The sequence below is a fragment of the Peromyscus eremicus genome, chromosome 8a (assembly GCF_949786415.1).
Source record: "Peromyscus eremicus chromosome 8a, PerEre_H2_v1, whole genome shotgun sequence".
NCBI lineage: Eukaryota > Metazoa > Chordata > Mammalia > Rodentia > Cricetidae > Peromyscus > Peromyscus eremicus.
In genome coordinates, this window is record NC_081423.1 from 44,660,044 (window position 1) to 44,682,211 (window position 22,168).

The 22,168-nt window shown below is 48.7% G+C and overlaps 1 protein-coding gene across 1 annotated transcript in view; it reads right to left on the reverse strand.

Moving 5' to 3' along the window:
* Epn2 (epsin 2) overlaps positions 1-22,168 on the reverse strand; it is a 66,055-nt gene that overhangs the window by 2,675 nt on the left and 41,212 nt on the right. The window contains exons 3-10 of the mRNA XM_059270848.1: positions 21,327-21,497; positions 13,179-13,291; positions 12,506-12,541; positions 11,486-11,596; positions 10,392-10,566; positions 3,299-3,463; positions 2,743-2,829; positions 1,578-1,793 (exon numbers count right to left, since the gene is read on the reverse strand). Coding sequence (XP_059126831.1) covers positions 1,578-1,793; positions 2,743-2,829; positions 3,299-3,463; positions 10,392-10,566; positions 11,486-11,596; positions 12,506-12,541; positions 13,179-13,291; positions 21,327-21,497 — 1,074 coding nt within the window. The remainder of the gene's footprint in view (positions 1-1,577; positions 1,794-2,742; positions 2,830-3,298; positions 3,464-10,391; positions 10,567-11,485; positions 11,597-12,505; positions 12,542-13,178; positions 13,292-21,326; positions 21,498-22,168) is intronic.

Sequence of the window (22,168 nt, forward strand, 5' to 3'; positions counted from 1 at the left end):
AAGAAGACTATGTCTGTGGAGTGTAGGACCTGTCCAGGGCTACAGAGCTAAACAAGGCAGAGCCAAGAGCACACAGGCTTGGGTCCTGTAATTCTGAAGGGTGGGTACCCAGGCTGCTGTCAGTTGCTCTGCTCCCTCAGTCTGTCTGCCATTGTGGCTACAAGTGCCTGGGAAAGGCCATGCAGCATCCTAGGATGTACACACTGGCACCAGGAAGAAGGCTTGAGAAGGAAGGGCCTGCTGCTGAGAAGTCAGGTGGCCCACTCTCACCCGGCCTCTCTCTTCTGTCAGTGAAATAACTGGTGCGTCTGTCTTCCCGGGATACGTGACACTGCTGTCACTAAGTCTCTGAGCTCATTAGGCCCCACTCACCAACATGGCCTGCTCATCAAGGGGCAGCGTGAGCCACCATGATAAGAAGAAGCTGTTGTACTCTGACCCACTCTGCGGCACACTTCTACCAGGACTGTTATGTGACCCCAGGTCCACAGAAAACAAAGGTGATCTGTAGTCATATCAGGAATGGCAGATCCAGGTCTACCCGTGAGGCCCAGAATGACCCTGAGTCCACCACATCTGCCAAAACTTCCTTAATCTAGCTATGCCCCTAAAGTCCATAATAGGTTTGTAGGCACGGCCCACCACAGTGTGGGAGCCCCTCACAGCTCTTGGACTCTGGGACTGGGGAGAAGAGTCTCTTGGGCAGGAACAGGCATCAGATTATCTGAGGACTCAAGTCCTGTCCAGTTCTCTCACAGGGCAACTTTCCTCTAAAGGTATCATGCCTTCAACCATTAGGACCTCAGGGTGGGATGGAACCTAGAAATTCCACAGATCCTATTTCTGCCCACAGGCCCCAAACCTCAGCTTCTAGATATCACTCCTCTGCCAGGACCTCCTGTAGGGACAGAGAAATAAAGTCCTCCAGCCCCTGACACACAGAGTCAGGTCAGGGTTGACACTCTTGGGAGGTCTAAGTCTTGAAGAATCTGTGCAGAGTAAGGGCAGAAGTATGGACTAGATGAAGACTCAGCTGAAGGGATGTGGAAAGGGGGGATGTGCAAGCAGAGTGAGTAGGGAGTGTCACAGCCTGGAGGCAGAGGGGACTGCTCAATCTGGAGGGCTGTTATTTAGCTCAGTATAGCCAAGAGTGCGGTCCACATGGGAATGCAAGAGGGTAGAAATGGGCTAAAAGGTTGGAGGTCAGAGTCCAGAGCAAGGCCATGGGGACCCCAAGTACTGGATCAAGTTATTGGGCCTGTCCTCTCTCTGGCTGTGAGGGCCTGGAACACGCTGTGCAGAATGCTGTGCCAGGCACTATGACAAGGGCCCTTCAGCCTCCAGGAGTAGCTCATGCTAAAGCGCTATGGCGTTGCTTCTACACATGGGATAGACAGAGGGCAGCAAAGGCCTCCACGAGACCCAAAGCTAGCACTAAGAAGAACATCCCTGCAGGCACAGTTTCCAGACAGCTTCTACGCCAGGCTCTCCTCCAGGAAGCAGTCCCTGAGAGGGGCGAAAGAGGCAGAGGCCAGCATGGACACTACAGCCACTGATGAAGTCCAGCACATGCCTACCTGGTGCCAGGAAGGGATTGAGGGACTGGGCTGGTGGAGCAGGCTTGGTCACCAGTGAGTCCAGGTTCACCAGAGCCGCATTGGGGCCCAGGAAGGACTCAGGCGTTTTCCGGGCACTGCTAGGCTTGCTTGAGGCAGAAGTCAGGGGCTGAGACTCGAAAAGGTCAGGGCTTGTGGTTCTGCTGTCCTGGGCTGGGACTGAGGCCCCTGACTCGGCTGCAAGACAAAGACAAAGCAAGCTGTCTTCTCATCCCACGTGTAAACTATTGTAAACAACGTACACACACACACACACACACACAAGCATTAAATAAATAAATGAATAAATAAACCAAATGTAATTAAAAAACGGTAAGTGGAAAAGCAAGATTCACACAAGTATACATAGCACAATCCTTAAAAAAAAATCAAGGTATGATTGGAGGTTCACGGCAAAGCATAAACACACCCTTGTTTCCATTCATTTCCTACATTTTCTTTCTGAACTCTTGATAGTAAGATGCAAGCAGACTACTGACCCAGTGGGATATCTCCACAGGTAAAATGTCTGCAGCAGACTACTGAGGAGCCAGTGGGATATCTCCACAGGTAAAATGTCTGCAGCAGACTACTGAGGAGCCAGTGAGATATCTCCACAGGTAAAATGTCTGCAGCAGACTACTGAGGAGCCAGTGGGATATCTCCACAGGTAAAAGCATCTGCTGCGTAAGCCTGAGACTCTGAGTTCCATCACCAGAGCCCAGTAAAAGAGGCAGATGCAGTGCCTCACAAGTCTACAATCCCAGCATTCCAACAGCAGACAGGAGGCAGAAAAGAGCAGAATTTGTTGGAAGCTCACATGAGATGACAGGAAAGAACCACCGACAGACAGACAGACAGACAGACAGACACAGACACACACACACACACACACCTCCCTGAAAAGCTTGTTCCTTCTAAAATCAATCAGGTGGTGATTCATTTTCACCAAATACACAAAATGCCGGGCAGTGGTGGCACACTCCTTTAATTCCAGCACTTGGGAGGCAGAGGCAGGTGGGTCTCTGTGAGTTTGAGGCCAGCCTGGTCTACAAAGCGAGTTTCAGGAAAGGGGCAAAGCTACACAGAGAAAGCCTGTCTGGGGGGGGGGGGGGGGAATGCTATATAGAAACCATCTTTAACCTACCTGGTTTTTTTGAAGTTCGAAGGTTGTCAAATTCAGAAAAGTCATCTTTAGCTGTACCATTGAAATTATTGAAGAGTTCAAAAGACCCTGAGGGAACATACAAGCTAGTGACTGAGGGCATCTCTTTCCACTCCCCAGCACAACAGGTGCCCAATTTCATGGGGATAGTGGGTTAAAACAGGCCATAGCGGCTTCTTCCAAGCATCCCACATCTCACAGTGTAAACTCAGGGCCAAGCCAGAGTCAATTACTTGGACAGAGAAGGCAACAGGTGGGATCAGGGAACATGAATGCCTATCACTGCTTCTACCATCCTACGCCAAACATGATAAGAGCCAGCAGTGTGGGCAAATGTGTGTAGGGTCTGGACACTGGGATAGAGTCTGTGGGAAGTGTCCCCAGGGAGACACGAGATCAGCCTGCCACCCAGGGAGAAGGCCAGAACTCATGTTTGGGGCCCCATGGGAACAGAAATGGTCAGTCAGCTAGCTACTGCCAGTGCACCAGGAGGGAGAAGTAGTGAAGCTCCAGAAACCAGGTTGAGCAAAGGGATCACCTGAGGCGGAGCTGGGCTTGGCAGCTCCCCAGGCATCTGCTGCTTTCCCAGCACTGGAGGCAGGCTGCTGTGAGGCTGCCCAAGGGTCTGGGTTCTTGGGGACAGACTGTGAGCTGGCTGTGGTAGGCACTCCCCATGGGTCCACAGAGGCAGCCGGCTTGGTACCTGAAGAAGTCAGAGTCGAAATTCAGAATAGGGGCTGGAGAGTGTTAAAGAGTTTCCATGTTTTTGCAGAGGACCAGGGTTTGATTCCCAGCACTTACGACAGCATGCTCACAATAGTCTGTAAGTCCATTTCCAGGGAATTTGACATCCTCTGGCCTCCTCTGGCACATGCACAATAATGGTACACATAAACTCACATAGCCTCACACACGTACACATAAACTTAAAAAAAAAATCTGTTAAATGCAATAACGAACTGTAACCTGAAATTGTAAGCCAAATAAGCCCCCTCAGCCCAGAAAAAAACAAAAACTCACAGGTAACTTCAGAAAGTGCGAAATAAATGGGGTGAGGGCAGAGGATACAGTGACACACGAGTCTGTGCCCTGCCAACTGAGGGTGGCAGCTACCCAGAGGGTGCTACACCATGCCAACAAGACTGGGCAGAGCTAAGTCCAAAGCCGGCCAGACAAGAGCGACTGGAGACAGTCCTCTAGTAAGTCCACAGAGGGCAAAGCTAAGACATTCTGAACATTTCCCATTACACACGGGGCTCACAGGAGTCCCCTAAGTCCAAAGAAGCTGTAAGGAACAAGTCTACTTCCCCTACAAATGCAGGCTCCTTCCCAGCCATGAAGCTTGGCACCCCCTCCTACTCTGCTCGGCTCCCCAGAGGCACTCTCCCATCAGCGTTGGGTGGCCCCTGCTCTCGGATGGTTGAGCACCAAGGAAAGAGGCTAACAGAATAGGTGGGTGCTTATCACCAGGTTCAGCAGTAGAACATTTCCAAACTATGAGAACAAACAAGGTCAACTTAGTGGGTCACACCTGCCTTTACAAGGGTTGGACGGCCTGGTGGGACAGCTCGGCCAGTAAAGAGGAGAACCAACTTCTACTAGTTGACTTCTGACCTCTACACATGAACCACCCTACACCACACACATACACACTATAAAAAAAACCTTTAAAGGGGGGATAGGGAATATTTCTGTGAATATCTAATGTTAAATGTCAAGCCTGTGTGTGGATTTTCCAATTACTATTGTGAAAATATGAAACGAATCATCTTTTCTTGTGGAAGACAAATGTTTAAATACTGCACCATTTCCAGGTCCACTACAAAGCACCCTGAACCAAACCAAGCTGTGTAACCCACCTCCTGCTTTGCCTTTGAGTTGATCACAGCTGAAACAATGCAGTGAATAGCTGTACCACACTTCTGAGTTTACTATAGACATAAGGTGTGTGTGTGTGGGGGGGGGGTGTCATTCTTTGGTGACTGGCTTTGTTTACCACACATTTCATTTGTGGAATTTGCCTTTGCTGATCTGTAGCTGAAATTTATCTGTCAAAATGTCCCAGACTATCACTGGGGCGGACCCTGTCTGTGCTTTGTGTCGCTCCTACTCTTGTTTAGATCCCTTTGTTCTGTGCACACACGACAGCTACTGGGTAACAGGTCCCTGCGCTTTCAGCACCTAATTCCAGACCTGCTTCCACACCGCTTATGATCCACTGAGCAGGGCCTGTTGCCCTGGGAGTTGCTTCTAACTTTCTGATATAACCTACTTTTTAAATTTGTACCAAAAGTGGTACATATGAAGTCTATTTTGCAATAGTTTTATGTTTTCTTGCTCTCTAATAAACATGTCCATCCTTTTACATATTCATGGGTCATTCATGACCCCCTCTTCCTACCAGGTCCATGTCTTTCAAGTGTCCTCTAGGGTTATCCCTGTCTGACTAGATCCCTCAGCAGCAAGGATTAAAGTACCCATTCATTCTTGGGATCTCAGATCTTCAGGTGTTTATCACAGGGCTCCCTAGTCTGTTGCATTGGCCTACTGATTTCCTTCTCTGCATGATCTTAATTATCTTCACACATATTATGATAATGACCTCCCCTCCAAGACAGTCTCATATAGCTCAGGCTAGCCTCAAGCTATGTAGCTGAGGATGACCTTGAACCTTTTCTGGTGGGGAGCGGGAGGGTCCGAGACAGGGTTTCTCTGTGGAGCCCTGGCTGGCCTCTGGAACTCACTCTGCAGACAAGGCTGGCCTGGAACTCAGAGATCCACCCGCCTCTGCCTCCCAAGTGCTGGGACTAACGGCGTGCACCACCACCCTGATGGCCCTGAATTTATGATCCTCTAACCCTAACCCTGAGCCACTCTCACTGCTGCACTGAGAGCTGACACAGGGAGCATCCCAGGGCTTGGACTCACTGGGGAGCTTGGGACACAAGGTATGTGATCCTGGCTGTCCACTATACCTATCTTTAGAAAGCCCCTGGGGGACTTTATCACACTATCTCCCTAAGCACACAGATTCTGGGGAAGACCTAGTACAGATATCTAGTAGGTCCCTATAGTAGAGACCAATAGGGAGCCAGGATGCATGCAAATCTGAGCTCCTGATGCACTCAGAGCCTTGCCCAAACCCCTCCATGCAAGAGTGACCTAACCCGGGCACACAGCCCAGGCTTCCTCCATAGTGGCATTACTCTACTCTAACAATCTGCTCAGCATTCCTCCAGCCAAGCCCCAGGACGGTCCCTGTCTGTACGAAGAAACAAGTCATTGTACCAACCTGAGGACAACAGGCAGCCAAGAGGCAGAACACGGGGCAGGAGGGGGTCCTGAGAACAAGATGACCACACCTCCACAGGCAGACACCCAACCATGTCCTTAAGAAGAAACAAGAGAGGGGCTGGAAAGAGAGCTCAGTGGTTAGGAGTGCTTGATGCTCCTCCAGAGAGTTTGGTTCCCAAAACCCATATCAGGTGGCTCACAAGAACCTGTACTTCCAGCTCTAGGGGATCCAATGCTTTCTTCTGGCTTCCATAGGTACCCCTGTATTTGTGGCATACACAAACAAATAAAAATGAAATAAATCTTTGGAGGAGGAGGAGAAGTTTCACAGGCAGAGTAAGACACAATACAAACATTGGTATGTAAGGGGGCAGGCTGCCTACACACCTCACAGTCCAAGTCCTGAAGCTTTCCCTGGCTACCCGGGTTTTGTAACCCTGAAACATTGCTACACTCTCCTCCTGAGCCAGCAGCATACACAGCCAGCAGGGACAAAGTAATCAAAGCTCAGAGCTCTGGACAGGGAATGAAATGCATGTTCAGCTCAAACCCTTGCCAATCTCAAACAACATAGATCATCAGGGACAGACTGTTGAGCCCAAATGAGTAGACGAGTTTCCGTTCTGCAAGTGACACTGGGGTCCTAGGTATATGAATCTGGGACTCTGCAAGCTGATGGGCTGAATTTAGTGCCAAATGAGTAGACACCATAGACACAAGCAGGCAGTCCTATATAGCCAGTACAGATTGCTTCAATCACTGTGCAAAGACAGTGCCACCCATGACCTCTGCTCCACAGGAAAACAGCAGATACGGAGCTGCCCAGCTGCCCTCAGGGAGGTTGGGGCTCCTCTGTGCATAGATAGGGCAATGAGGCCATTACAAGGCCTTTCTATGCCTTCAGGGCCTGGCATCAGTAGGTCCTGCTATGTCACACACCCAATAAATAAAGGCTCATTTAAAGCTCAAATGAGTGAGAAAGGAGAAGGGAACCAAGTTCAGAAAGACAGCAGCTTCCGCTTCCTCTGTAGATCCATTCACAGGAGTTCAGTGGATAGATGAATATTCATGTGTACAGCCGGCAGTCACAGTCACACAGGGGTCATCAAGAAGCCAGAGCACACCTGCTACCGCCAGGCGGAAGTTAGGCTCAGTCCTGGCCTTGGCTCTGGTGGGTGGGTAGACAGTAAAGGGGACAAGCCAGCCAAGGCCTTCTGAATTGCCAGGCTGTGAGGCCTCTTCAGACCAGGTGGCAGCTTTGTGTGTCTAGAACAGAGGAGGAAGTGCCCTGCTGACCTGGCAGGCTCCAACTTCCCTCCTCTGGGCTCTTAGCATTTCCTCCCAAGGCCACTTGGCTCAGCAGTCCCCAGTGCTACTTGGAAAGAACTGGTAATAAGGGGACCACTACAAATGGTGGCTTTCAGCAAAGCATTCCTTTCATGCAGAGAGCAGCTCTGTGCTGTGGGAGAGGCTCTAATAATTATGAGTACCATGGGACTGAGGGGTGGCTCTTACACTTGGGTTTTAGCAGAGGCTAAGCAGTAAACCTGTATGTACCACATGCTTGCTCTGCGGTCAGTCAGCTCAAAGGTACAAGAAGCAAAGCACCTGACTATGTCAGGTAGCTGGGTTAAGGCTCCAAGAACATGGTAACTTCACATCATTTTTCAAAAGCACCTTCACAGGACACAGCTGCTCAAGAACTAGTGGCCCAGCCACACAGTGCCAATGAGTACCATGTGAGGTGATTTCCAATGATACCCGGGCACATACACGGCACAAGCTGGAACAATGTGACCTGAATTAGGTTAAAAATTAGGTTAAAAAAAAATGTGTGTGGGGGGGAAGCGCAAGTGGACAGACAGCTAAGATTTTATCAACAGCTGGAAGGATGCACTTCTGGAACTTACCAGGCTGCACAGCTTTCCAGTAATCCAGGATGTCCTATCATAAACTGAGCTGGTTCTTCCCTAACTAGCTCTGTGACTCTGGGGAGAAGAACAACCTTTCTGGGCTTTGGTGGTCTGTGTATTCCTCCAGCCCAAGAAACTTCATGTGCTAGGAATGTCACCCCGAGTAAACCAATTCTGTCATGTTCATGTTTCAAATCTGACTAAATTTCTCTCACATTTACCCATAAATAAAACTCAGAAATGCAACTCATTAAATACTTACTATTGCTTTAAATGCCAAATGGAGAGTGTCAAATGCGTGAGAGTGAGCAAGTACACAGAAGAAAAGCCACAGGGCTCAGCCCTCAGACAGCTATCCATGAGCAGCACCTATGTTCAGAATAGTTTTAATCCTCACCAATATTTAAACAATAGGAAAGTTGGATTCATAATGGCCAGAAACTAAACACAATGCAAATGTACATCAGGAGGGGAATGTGTGAATGATGTACCACATCCACAGAAGATATTTCTGGCCCGGAAAGGACTAAACTGTTGCCACACTGCAGACAAAACTTTTAACAAATGAAGGCTCCAGTGATGTGGCTTTGTTCACATGATCTGTCCACAGCAAAGTCTTTAGGAACAAAAGCAGAACAGCAGGTCGGCGGAGCTGAGCGCAGGTTCTTTCTGGGTAATGGCAATGTTCTATCTCATAGTAACAGTTATGTAGCTCTACAAATGTGTGGGTTTTTATTATTTTGTTATTGCTTTTATTATTTTTATTATTTATTGTTTTGATTTTTTAAATACTCCAGCTTCAAACTGTCAGAATGGTAAATTTCATCTCTGTTTAAAGATTAGGTACAGGACACATCCCAACAGAGTATAAGGTACCTGTCCTCAGCAGGCCATGTCCTACTTCATGCTTCCTGGCACAGCTCCTGGAATGACCCTGATCCCACCCACCAGGAATTCTCTAGCTGGACTTCAAGAATGGTCATTTGACAAAGAGACTGTGTTTCAGATTTGGGGGGAAATATCAAAGTCATTCCCTGAAGGGCTACTATCCTTGGGGAACACAGTAACTTCTGTATCTGCCTTACAGCCTACACTCTGTTCCTCAAGAGTACAACCACCACAGGTTTCCTGATCTCCAGAAAATGAGAACTTAGGTTAACACCACCTGGCCCAGTTAAGTGGGCAGGCTCCACATAGTCACCGTGACCAGCAGGATGCCAACGGGCATCTGAGGCTGACTATCCTGTGGACCAAATGAAAGCATTTGCAAGGTGTACGTGAGTCCCTGAATAATCTGACCCCCACTCTTGTCCTCTCGCCTTCCTACCTGCTGCCACATCACAATGCACAGGTCCCTGTGTCTGGATTCACTCTCCCTGCAGGAATTCCATGCCTTCTGACACTCTCTTCTATAGAACACTGTGCTTCACGATGGCACCCACCTCTAAGATGCTCACCTCACTGCTCTGACCTCAAGAGGCCCTCACTAAAGCCTGGCTCACACAGCACTGCTACCAGCTATCCCCATCCTGCCAAGGACAGAAACCATTTCTTATCTGTGTGTCCCAGGGTCTTCACGTGGCAGAATAAAGCCTGGCACTTGCTCTATATTAACAAATGTCCTGAGAACTGAGCTGAGTACAAAAGAAGGTCCAGTTCAGGGAAACAAGAACTGCAAGTGACACAGGCAAGATGCCACAAAACACATACACCACAGGCATGTCCAACAGGACTCAGAGCACCAGGCCAGAAGCACAAATACCAAAGGCCAAGCTCCCTACCAGCAATTAAGAAACTTCATGCGCCAGGAATGTCACCCATAGTGAACCAATTTTGCCATGTTTGTGTTTCAAATCTGACTAAAAAAATCTCTCATGTTTACCAATAAGCAAAACTTAGAAATGTAACTCATTAAATGAACTTACTATTGCTTTATTTAACAAGAACAGTAGCCAATGTGTCCGCTCTTCAGTAGCAGCGGTGGTAAGCACAGCTCATTTCCAGCTCACTTGAGGTTTCTCTCTGTGTGTATTATGACTACCTGAGCTTGAGCTGGGTACAATTCTAAGAACTGAAATGTGCCTTAAAGCAGGGACAAGTCATTTCTGGTGCATGGATGAAACAGTAAGGAAGTCAGCTTTCCTTCTCCCAAAGTAGAAAACCAGTCAGAACAGAAAACAGGTACTGCTGTTCTGTCCCCAGGAGGATGAGCTCCTTCCTGCTCAGTGTCAGTGCTGAGGATCAGACCAACCTGAACTCCCACAAGGAACCCAGCCAGCTGAGAGAGAGAGAGAGAGAGAGAGAGAGAGAGAGAGAGAGAGAGAGAGAGAGAGAGAGAGAAAGAGAAAGAGACAGAGAGAGGGGGGAGAAAACACCTTTCCATCAGAAAGGCAAGCCTAGGAAACCAACAAGCTATTTAGTTACCAAATGACGGCCAGGGGTCAGAAATGTTCACAGGAGCCGCTGTTCCACTCCAGGGGTTGGTCTGGTTAGCAGAGGCCCCTGGACCCCAGGGTTCAGTTTTCTGGGTAACAGGGCATGAGCTGGGAAGGGCATCCATTAAATCCAACAAAGTAGTCTGCTGTGAGTGGGAGCCTGGCTGTTTAAAAAAAAAAAAAAAACAAACCAGAAGGAATGGTTTCGCTTGGTTACAGTCATAGCAAATATCCACATATTAAGCACAAATATTAGTTCTTACCACAGCACAGGCCTTCTGGGCGGAAGTTCTGAAGGACTTGGAAACTGAGCTGCTGCAACCCCAAGGCTCCACTAGAGTTCCTGCTTCCCAGAGAAGCCAGGAATCCAATACACCAAGGTACTTACTATTTGCCAAATGTCTATAAGTTGTAGGGAGTTTTCAGGGCTCCCAAACTCTCTCAGGATAATGCTGGGATGGCCCAGACTGTGATCGCCCATAATCCCCCTCTTCACCTGCTTTGGTTTCCTAACTACAAGCACTCAGTACCCACCCCGAGAGAGGGAGGCTCCTCTCTCTCTCTCTCTCTCTCTGTCTCTCTTCCTCCCTCCCTCCCTCTCTCCCTCCCTTTCCTGTTCCCACAACATCTGTCATCAGGATGGGGGGCAGGGGGGATTATAGCTAGTGAAGCCACTGGAATTCTGGCCCGGGGGCAATCTCTCTGACTGGATGGTAACAAGTTTGTCAGAAGAGAGCCACATTCTGGTCACCTCTGTATCACAGCCTAGCAAAGTAGGGGAGATGGAGGACAGGTTGGGAGGGATGGAGACAAATGGCTTTTCTGGGCCAAGGAATATCCCCAAGTGCCACTGTGAGTGAGACAGACATGGCTGCTGCCATCCTCCTTTTTTACAGGTGGCATCAAGTGTCTTCTCTTGGTTGCTGTGTTTTTTACTGTATTCTCACTGGAGTTCTGTTCACCGCAGCATGGGTTCAGTGTCGAGGTTGGCATCCTACCATCCTACCACGTGCCCCACCCTAACCACGTGTCCCTCCTTCACTGTATATCCCAGGCGGACCTGGAACAACTTCAAACATTTACCTTGCAGCAAGCCTTCACCTCTTTCTTTTTGGGGACTTGAACTGTCTCTCTCCGGCTTTCTTCCAGAGCCATCTGCAATCTGAGGTCGTCACCCCGCCTGAGGCGTTCTTCCTGGAGTGGGACAATGGAGCTTGAGGCTGAGGGTAATGTTGACAGCAACACAGCAGGGCACGAGGCCACACTGGCCAGCAACAGGAAAGGCCCTGCATCATGTGGCATTTCAAGGGAGAATATAGTTCAGCTGGAAACAATAGCTTTCCATTCCCAGAGGTTCCTCCTTCAGAGGCTGTCTGAGGTCATACCAGCAACACTCAGGCACCATTAAAATGGGGAAACAAAACACTTAATCTAAAATAGTTCTTTGGGCCTGGAAAGATGGCTCAGTAATTAAGAAAGCACTTGCTCTTACAGAGGACCCAATATCAATATGCAGCACCCACACAATGGCTCACAACCATCTGTAACTCCAGTTCCAGGGGATCCAACAGGCACGCATGTGGTACACATACATGCATGCAGGCAAACCATTCATCCACATAAAGCAAAAGCAGTGTCTCCTTACAAAACACAAATCTGACAACCAGGAAAGGAATTAGAAAAGATGAAAAATCACACATCATTCCAATCCCCACAGTGGACACTCCCTGAACAACTGACCAGTTGTATCATTTCTAGTAGAAACAATTCATCCTATTTATTTAAGGCAAAGTCACTTGCAAAAGACAGGCCTGCCCTAACATCTATGTGATTAAAACACACTCTTGGGTTTTAGCTAAAAAGGCTAAAGCCATCCACCCATCCCAGAAACTTGCAGTGAGACCTCCTGGGCACCTTGACCCCTGAAGCCATGAGCTTCCACATGGGCAGATTTAATTAATGGCTGCAGGTTCTCTACAGGGGGCAGAGGCCATGATCAAAGCTGCCCATTGTTGCTGTTACAGACATACCAACTATGGCGGCCAAACCTCTCTGTGTTCACATTTAACACCCAACATTCTTCTCTCCATACGAGGGGTGTACCTTGCTGCCTCTGGCTGTCTGCTCGCTTTCTGATGACTGAAAGCAAAGGGACACTGTCTAAAGGTGTTTGAATTGCCCCTTTCGCTCCTCCATTTTAAAGTAATGCATGCTTAAAAACAAGTTACAGAGGGGAACAAAACCACACACAGGCTCAATATTAGTGCACTTCCTTACAAAGGGTCTGGGTTCCATCTGACACCACATACTTTAAAAAAAAAAATCTATGCTGTTTCTACCATGCCCGCATGCACTTTTCCCTGGAGCCTCCCTTCTCCCACACATCTGCCACAGGGCACACTGCCTTGGCAGGGACCAGGCCCACTCCACCTACCCCCTCCCCTAACCCAGGCCTGTCCCGCCCATTGCCCTGTAAGCTGGAACCTCAAGGAGGCACACAGCTCGCTCAGGAGTCCCTGGATGGTAAGTCTGCACTGGAACTTCCAGGAGGCACTCAGGGTTAGCTGCTTTTCTGGACACTGACCTTCATAAAAACCTTTCCTAGATATAGCTCTGCCTGGTCTAGGGGATGAGAATACACTGTGGCCACAAGAGCAAACACATCAAGTAAGTGCCTTAAAGACAGGGCTGTGTGTGTCATCCTCTCTGGGATCCATACCCCTCCCCCGGGAGTACCAGGGTGAAGACCCCATGGCATGACCACACAAGCACTGACCTGTTCCGCCACCTCTCTGCTCATGGCAAGTGCCAGCTGCAACTGCAGCTCCTCTTCTCCACTCGTCTGTGGCCGGGCCTGCTCCAGCTCGGAGGACACTCGTGGGGAAGTAGCTGTCGGGTAGGGGGAGAAAGTCACCACATGCACAGAGAGGTCTGTCCCTCTCACTGCCAGCACAAGTACTCCATTCTCATCTCAAACCTACGTGGCCCAGGAAGAGGAGAGGATCAAGCTACAGGTATTTCAGAATTAAAATCAAGTGCCAGTCAAACATGGCTGCATGCCTACACAAGACACATGAAACCTTGGCTGGAGGTCATGCCTCAGGAGGATCAAATCTCAGTCTTCACAGCACATCACACAGAGACCTAAGACAAGAGTTCTGGAAGAGCCTTCAATCATAGAAAAGAGCCCAGGGACCAACGGCTCCAATCAAAACACCAACATTTGGAAAGCATGCTTAAGAAAATGAAGCCCACACCGGTGGTTCTGTGTAGACCCTGAGTGCTTGTGTGATACTGTACACAGGTATGTTTTGCTTCAGTACCTAGCTAGTTAACACTGACAAGAGAGGCTCCTGTAAAGACTATTTTTATTGAAGGGGTGAAAAGCCGAGTCCTAGCTGAGATAACAAACCCCAAAGCAGGAAGTCTACATTCATACAACCCAGGGATCAGATCAGGAGTTGAAAAGCAACAGAATTAGATGCACGTGAGTATGAGAGCGTGGGAGCCTGAATTCGTACCCTCCTCTGCACTCTCAGCTTCAATAAAATCTGTAGATGGAGGCCTACCTCCTGAGGGAGCCACTGCATCTGATGGTGCCTGGCTCAGGTCTCCTCTGGGTTTCTGGGTAGCTTAGCACACCCTTCTCCCTCTGCTCGCCAGCTGCACGGCTCAGCCTTCTGCACTGGGAGCCACAGAGTAACCTGCCCTCACCCCCAGGCCAATAAACATTTATTCAGTGAACAGCTGCACTCATGGATGGATGAGTGGGTGAGTAGACAGACAGATGGACAAGTCAATTTCATAGCTTGGGCTAATTGTTTTAAATGTTCTAATTTGTATTAATAACTTCCTTCTTTCATGCATTCTAGCAAAGGTCACTACCGAGACTGTTCACCACAGTACGCCTCCGCATATTTAGTCTAAGCTTTGTTCCTAGAAGTTGCCTCCTTGGCAGAAGTAAGAGATCAGGAATAACTCCTGACAAAGATGGTTTCTGGATGGTCAGCCAGGTCCAGGTTACAGCAGACAGAATGATTTAATTTGGAATCACTCATGGTGGTGGTGGTGGTGGTGGTGGTGGTGGTGGTGGTGGTGGTGTAAGCCACCCAACTGGCTCACATCTCCTGTCCTAAGCAGGCAAAACAAAAGCTGCAGTGACAAAGTCCTTCCTAAATAAAACCAGACCTAATCCCACTCTAAAAGCATTACACCAATTACACTTTTCACAGGACCTCTTTAGAAATACAGTGTATGGTAATGAAACCACCTCAAATCCATTTTCATGATTAGATTTAACAATATACTTTGTTTGTTTGTTTGGTTTGGTTTTTTGAGACAGGGTTTCTTTGTGTAGTTTTGGTGCCTGTCCTGGATCTCGTTCTGTAGTTCAGGCTGGCCTCGAACTCACAGAGATCCACCTGGCTCTGCCTCTCAAGTGCCGGGATTAAAGGCGTGCGCCACCACCGCCTGGCTAACAACATACTTTTTTAAAATACACCTTTAGGTTGATTTGTTTCCAAACTCACTGATACCAATCAGAACACTCAGGTCTCTACTTTCTCATGCTCAAGAAGAAAAGAAGACATCAAATCATCCCCACTCAGCCTGGAGGGGACAAAGGCAGTGAGACAGAGAGAGCAGCTCTACAGGTCAGACCTGGGGGAGTCTGCCCACTTGGTGAGGCTTCTTTGTACAAACAGCTAGAACGGGAGCCTCCTGATGAAGAGTGGGGAAACGGCTCACAAAACCCCTGCTGAGATCAGAGACAGCACTGACATCCTGTTTACAACCAAATGGGAATCCGGAAGGAATAAACATGAAGGCCACACTGGCATGGAGTGCTCTGCTCTGCAGGGAAGGCTGCTCATTGGCCATCAAGGCACAGGAGATCCACTGGGTCAAATGGTTGGGGCTCCAGGCAGACTTGCTGCACGCAGCAAAGAGGCCTCTTGGGTTTTCAGGGCCCTTGGACACACCTGTGCGGCCAGAGTGGCCTCAAATGCGGATGGAACAGTAAGACCGATGCAAAGCCAGCAAGCACTACAGATATGCCCTACCACATCTGTGTGGAGCTCCAGGACAAAGGGTGTTAAAGGATATTGGGGTTTCATAAACGGAAGCATAGCTCTCAGTTCCACAGGTGGCAGAATTCACAGCCACCATCCGCACAATCAGCTGAGTATGCACAGCAGGCCTTGGCTTACTTAGAGAAACGATTCTAGCACAGAAACTCTGGCCTCGTGATGGCATCTCAACCCCACAAAGAGACTTTTGTGCCCAGGCGCATGACAGGGAACACAGATGTTCCTGTCAGCCAGGCCTGAATGGATCCTTCTAACCAACTAACCTGGCCCTACTCTCAGCATCTGAAGGCTCACAACTTACAGAGACCCAAGGAAGAGCAAACATTTCCCTCAAAGTCTGTCCCTGGGGATTAGGACATGGGTCAAGAGTGCTTGCTGAGTAAACACGAGGATATGAGTTCAAATCCTCAGCACTCACATAAAAAGATGGGTGTAGCTGTGCCCTCAGGTAAACCCAACACTGGAGGTGGGGAGGGAAAGGAGATAGGCTCACTGGGACTTGCTAGCTGCCAGCATAGTTCCAGATTCAATGAGACACCTGTCTCGAGAGAATAAAGTATAGAGTGATAGATAACAGGACACTCAAAGATTCTTTTCTGACCCCTAAAAGTTGGTCCCACAGGAAGCCATGGAATTCTTCCGAACTTGGGCAGACCAGGGTGTCCCAACTTGAGCTCCAGATGAAGCCAGGTGTGGTGACATACCTGTACTCAAAGCCCTGGAAAGGCAGAAGCAAGATCAGGAATCCAAGGCCCTCAATGGCTACATCTTAAGTTAGATGCCAGTCTGCGTTACTGGAAACCTGTCTCAATAAAAACAAAAGTGAGCAGTCGAAGCTCTGCATAGTGTCACACACCTGCAATCTCAGCACTGGGGGCGGGTGGTAGGGAAGGGCAAGGTTATAGACAGGAAGAGCATCTCAAGGATAGCCTTGACTGCATGTTGAGTTACAGGTCAGTATGGCCTGCCCTGTTTCAAAACAACAAAAACAGAATAGATGAGCAAACACTCTAACCAAAGTGTGTGCTCATGAACAGTTTGTCCATAATTCTCTATTATCTGTATAATACACAATGCTGTGATGGAATTCAGGTCTGTTCAGATGGTCAGTCTGGCTGCCCTTGGTGGATGTGGACCCTGACCTTCAATTCTGTTCAAAGACCTGTTTGCTGCCAGTCATGATAAAGTTCCACAACCTCAAGACTCCCAAAATGTCCTTAGGTACAGCCCCACCCACTCCCAGACTGGGACCCTGTCACTGAAAAACTGCTGACTTAGCTGGTGGGAACGGTGACTAAGATAGGAATGTTTCTGTTTTGTTCTGAGACATGCCTCTATATAGTCTTGGCTGGCCTGGAACTCACTATGTAGACCAAGATGGCCCAGAACTCAGTCAGAGAGATCCACCTGTGCCTGCTTCTGCCTCCCAAGTGCTGGGATTAAAGGTTTGTGCTACCACACCAGCTTAAAATAGGGATCCTGAGGCAGACAAAGTCAGTCTTATGTCTACAGCTTTTACATCTGTGAATGCCAACCTTAGACTGAAAATATTTTGAAGGGAAAGATGTGCAGATGTGCTCCCTGGTGCATACATTAAAGCCATGGTTTCCTGGCATTCTCATCCCCAGAGGTATCGCAAACAATGCTGGGCTGTCTTACAGCAGCATGATTGTCAACTGATACACAACTACTGCAGTTGAGGGTGGTTCTGGATCCAATCCTAAGGACAACCAGGCGCAACTATGGTATGTGCAGCTGTTAAAATGCTTACAGGCTTGTGCAGGATCCCCAGAGAGGCTCCTGTTACGACATCATAAGATGGAAGATGCCAGGAAGATGCATATATAAAAGGATTTGAAGAGACTGAAATGCTCAGGAAGAACACACCAACAAAGCCCATAGCTGCCAGCAGCGGGGTTGCAGACACCCTGTCTTCACTCTGTCTCACTATCAGAAAAAGACATCACCACTTGTACAATGGGAACTGAGCAGACTGACTTACCCGGGCTCAAGCCACACCCACTAGTTACTACAGAAGAGGTAAGAGTTACTACAGTCCATGGGAAGGAGCTGGCCTGAACAATAAAGGAGGAGACTGACCACCTGCTGCCTCTAACTCTCCAAAGGCCCTTGCCACAGGCCATCAGAGGAAAACATGTGCAGCTGAGTGAAGCATGACATGAACTCCAACCCAGAGCTGCACTTTGCAGCCTGGCAGCACCCTCACACACCACTCCGACAGGGTTTCTGACGTGAGGTGTGGTCAGGTACGGCCCAGGCTTTGGGACATTTGGGGCCATTTAAAGTTCCTGGACAGGGGCTCAGTTAGGTAGAGTGCTTGCCTGGCACAAAGGAAGCCCTCAGTTTGAACCCTAGCACCACAAAAACCGAGCATGGGTGGCACATAACGATAACTCTAGCACTTGAGAAGCAGAGGCGGAGGATCAGAAGTTCAAGGTTATCCTTGGCGACATACTGAGTTTGAGGCCAGTCTGGACTACAGGAGACTCTGTTTATAAAGAGGTGAGGGGTGGAGGTAAAGACAGTGCAGCAGTTAAAAACACAGGCAGCTCTTTCAGAGGACCCACGTGATTCCCAATTTGGTGTCACTGTCTAGGATGTTCGAAGCCAACAACTGTGTATGTCTTACCCTTATTTTCCTTTTGTCCCCATCTTCTAGTATCTAGCTAATCTTGTGGCATTCCATGTGTTTTGTAAGCCAACTCAAATAATCTGTGAAGCGAGCCCAGCAAAGACATGAAATGGTCATAATCTCCCATAATCACTGGTAAGCCTGCCAGAGTATAGGAGATCAGTCTCTGCACAGATCACTGAAGCTCAAGAATCCCTGACATTTCCTTGGGACTCCCTAGGAAGTCACAATTAGAGTGCTAAAGGCCTCATCTAGACAGGAGGAGCTATCCCATCATTCTGAGATGAGGTGAGTGACAGCACCCAGCTAGGACGAAGCTCACCATCAACACTTTGGTTCCTGGATTACAAAGTACTCTGAGGCACTGGAGCACACCAGAGGCAGCAGCTCCTCCTCTGCTTTCCTCTCCTCCTTCCTCCCTTCCTTTTAAAGAACAGGAACTCTGGCAGTTAAAACTTTCCCCAAGACACCAAGCACCAAGGAAGTGCTTCCTGGCTTCTATCAGGATACAGCAGCAGCTCTGCTTCCAGAGGCCGATTCAGGAGATGAGCAAAGTAACCCATGACACCAGTGGACTGGGCACCAGAACAGGCAAGAGAAGACAAGAGGAGGGAGGAACACCGGCTGTAACTGAGCTGACGCTGTCAGACCAGGGGACAACCATCTTCGTCCCCAGGCCTTAGCCTTGAATCCAGAAGGATTCTCCCACGTCCCTCTGCTACCTTTGGTGCAGATTCTCACCCCTCCCCAACAACTTGCTCAATCTCTTCACAGCTGTAGCTTGGCAAGACCCACGATAGATGGTGGCTAGTTCCTCAGGTAAGCCAACAGTTGGTGACGTGGGCTGCTCACATCTGTACTCCAATCCAAGATGGCTGTCATCTCTGATCTGGAACATATCTCTGAGCCTGAGAGACTCCTCTGGACTACACAGCTTCTCAAGCACCTACTTCTCAAGCACCAACTGCATACCTGGGCAGGTGAAGGTGGCCAGCAGAGACAGGCAGAGGCCTAGCCTTTGTTGGGGAACAGCCTTTATATGAATATGAGCACCAGGGGATGCTCATAATGCCCAGCTGAAAGCACTATCTGGGCTAGAACTAACCTCCTCTTCATCCAGAATTCCACCCACGCTTGCACTACACTTTGACAAGCAGTTCCTAGACTGCTATACCCATAATCCTATTCCCTGCTTCCTGGACACTGAGTTCTGAGGCCTTAAAGCTGCCCTCATCTCCTCTCTACCTCAGTGTGATTCAGGCCTCCAATAAGTCTTCTTGGTTCATCTCTAGAACAAAACCAAGGACTGGTTGCTTCCCACCTATTCAAGCTACCAGTCCCAGCATCTCCTGCCAAGTGAGGCACAAATGCTCCCGACAGGCTCTGCCTACCCAACCCTTCTCAAGTGCCTCAGGTAAGGAGCCCAACCACTGATCCCTTCCTCACTGTGTAAAAGCTAAAAGCCTTTCTTCATACTGATGCCAGTCCACTGTACGATGATGATGAGCCAAGTATGGGACCTATGACAAGGTCAGCACAGTGACAGTATTTAGAATTTCCTATCAGGAGTTAGGAAGACCCTGTCCTACAGTCCCTCCAGGCCAACTCCTTTTGCTCCCTCCAGAATCCTCCAGGACCTCTCAAGGATGTCAAAAGCTCGGGGATGATACTACAAGGAATCAGTACTTATAGGACTTTAAAACCCAGGACCACAGTTTATAAGAATGAAGGGTGGGTAGAAATGAAGGGGCCGAGGGCAAGGAAACCAAACAGAAGCTAGCACTGGACACAAGTCATGAATGAGATAAAGAACAGAATTTGAGAGATTTCCAAGGTCTTATCTACGGATTTGATGGTAGTGAGCAGAAAAGTAGAACCAAAGAAAATCTGGCTCCTGAAAGAAAACTAGCCTCAAACACCATCATGCCACCATAGACTAGGACAACAGTGCAAGATCTTCCCCTGCTCTTGCAAGGTCTGGGGACCTAAGTGTAACCCCTCACAAAAAACTCACCTGAGTCACAGCCTAGGACAGAGAAAAAGGAGAGGAAGCTCCCTGGAGCTCTAGGAGAACCTACCAGAACAGACCCTAAGTAAGTGGTGGCAAAGACATGAGTATGTAGCTTCTATGTCACTGGGAAACCCCTCCAGACAAGTTCTGACCTTGATATCAGCTACTGTGTGAAGCCGATCCTCCTGACCTTTTCAAACATCAGAAGCCACCACCCCACACAAACTCTTAGATGACAGGACACAATGGAAAATATCCTAGAACTAAATACAGTGATCACACAAACACCCAAGTCAAACAAGCTGTAATATTAATGAGGCATGAATGAGCAGGAACTGTCTCCAGGGCTGAATAGAGGCTAGCCACCTTATCAGGGAAACTGCACAAAGGCTTGCTGTTGGTGCCTCTTGGGCAAGAGTAGAAGAGAGAGCTTTCTTCTCAAGTGGGGAACCCATTTATGACCAAAGGGAGATTAGACTGAGAGCATTTTCTTGTGAGCAACAGTGAAAATCTGTTTCCAGTTTAACCTGCAACAGTGTAGCTCTGACCAGGATGCATTATTAATTAGGCAAAAGAGAAGCCCCATTTTTAGTTACCCATTGAATTCAGTCTCTTCAAACACAGTGACCTAGAATTGACAGTACAGCTAACTCTCTGTTTATTGTGGCAATGGGGATTTCAGCAATGATAACGGTCCATTGGAAAGCAAAAATAATCCCATTGGATGCTCCAACAAGGTGTCTACTCCTACACTGGGAATGATAGCTTCCAGTGGCCATCACTGAGGGTCTGCTACTAGCCCAGCTTTCAGAAACTGAAAGCACACATTTCCATCTCAAAAAGCCAAGCACTTGGGTTCACTATCACTGGTGGCCTGGCAGGCAGCACAGCACCCTCCTCTAGTCTGTAGAACAAGGGATATGGGGAAGATGGGGTCATTGTCCACGCCTACCCACTGAGCAGCTCCCCCTTAAGCAGGTGAGAGATGATTGGGGACAGGGAGCACAGGGCAGCAAGCTCCAGCAAAGAGAGGCAGAAAGGAGTCCAGGCACTGGAAGCTAGACAGGACGTCTAGCAGGAGACAGGGAGAGAGTTGGCTGTACTGGCATGACAAGCCCCACCCTCAGCAAGCTGCATGGCATTTCTAGGAAGAAAAGCAAACCGCTGTCCCACCTCGGGCTGCGCGGTCACAAGTGAGGCAGGGCTGGGCCCAATCGCCATTTGGCCGGGAGGCTAGGCCCAGGTGCGGCAGGCAGGGGTGGCGCTGGCTCAGTGGCTGCAGCTCCTCACTCTGACCCAGCATGGCCCCTGTGCGGTGCTGGGGACACAGCGAAACCTCTGGCGCTGTTGGGCGGGGACACACACACACACACATACACAAAAAAGAGACACACCATTAGAGGATGTGCAGCAGCATGAGGGGACATAGGCCAAGGCCACCCAGGATCCTGCCTTAACCTTGCAGTCAGTCCCCTGTGCGTGGAAGTCATGAAGACTTCTTGCTATATTCTATCCTTGGATTGCAGCTCAGGATCAAAGTCAAGGAAACAGGAGCAATCAGAGCTAGAGCAGGAGAACCTCAGATGCCAGGCAGGGTCTATGGCTAAAGAGCTCAGGCATGGCCTAAGAAGAACCTGCTGAAGCAACTAGGCTCCCACACTCCCATCTTGCCCCTGCACCTTGTTCTACCCTGTCTACCAACTATGGAGGTTCTAGTTCCTTTGTATCCTCCATAGGAGGGTCCTCAAGGAAAATAAAACAATTCTCTAGTAGGCTGATCTTTTAAATTTTTATTTATTTATTTACTTTGGGGTAAATAAATAATCCTTAATCCAGGGAGCTTTCAGGTTATCTTTGGGTATAAGTGATCTCACAAAAGTCATCATCATTACTTAAGAAAAGTAACTCAAACTCAAAAAAGAAAATCACAAGAAAATGCTAATCTGCTCCAACCCTAATAACTTAGAATTCCTAAAGGCGGGAAGCCTGACTTTGATATACAAATCTCTCAGAAA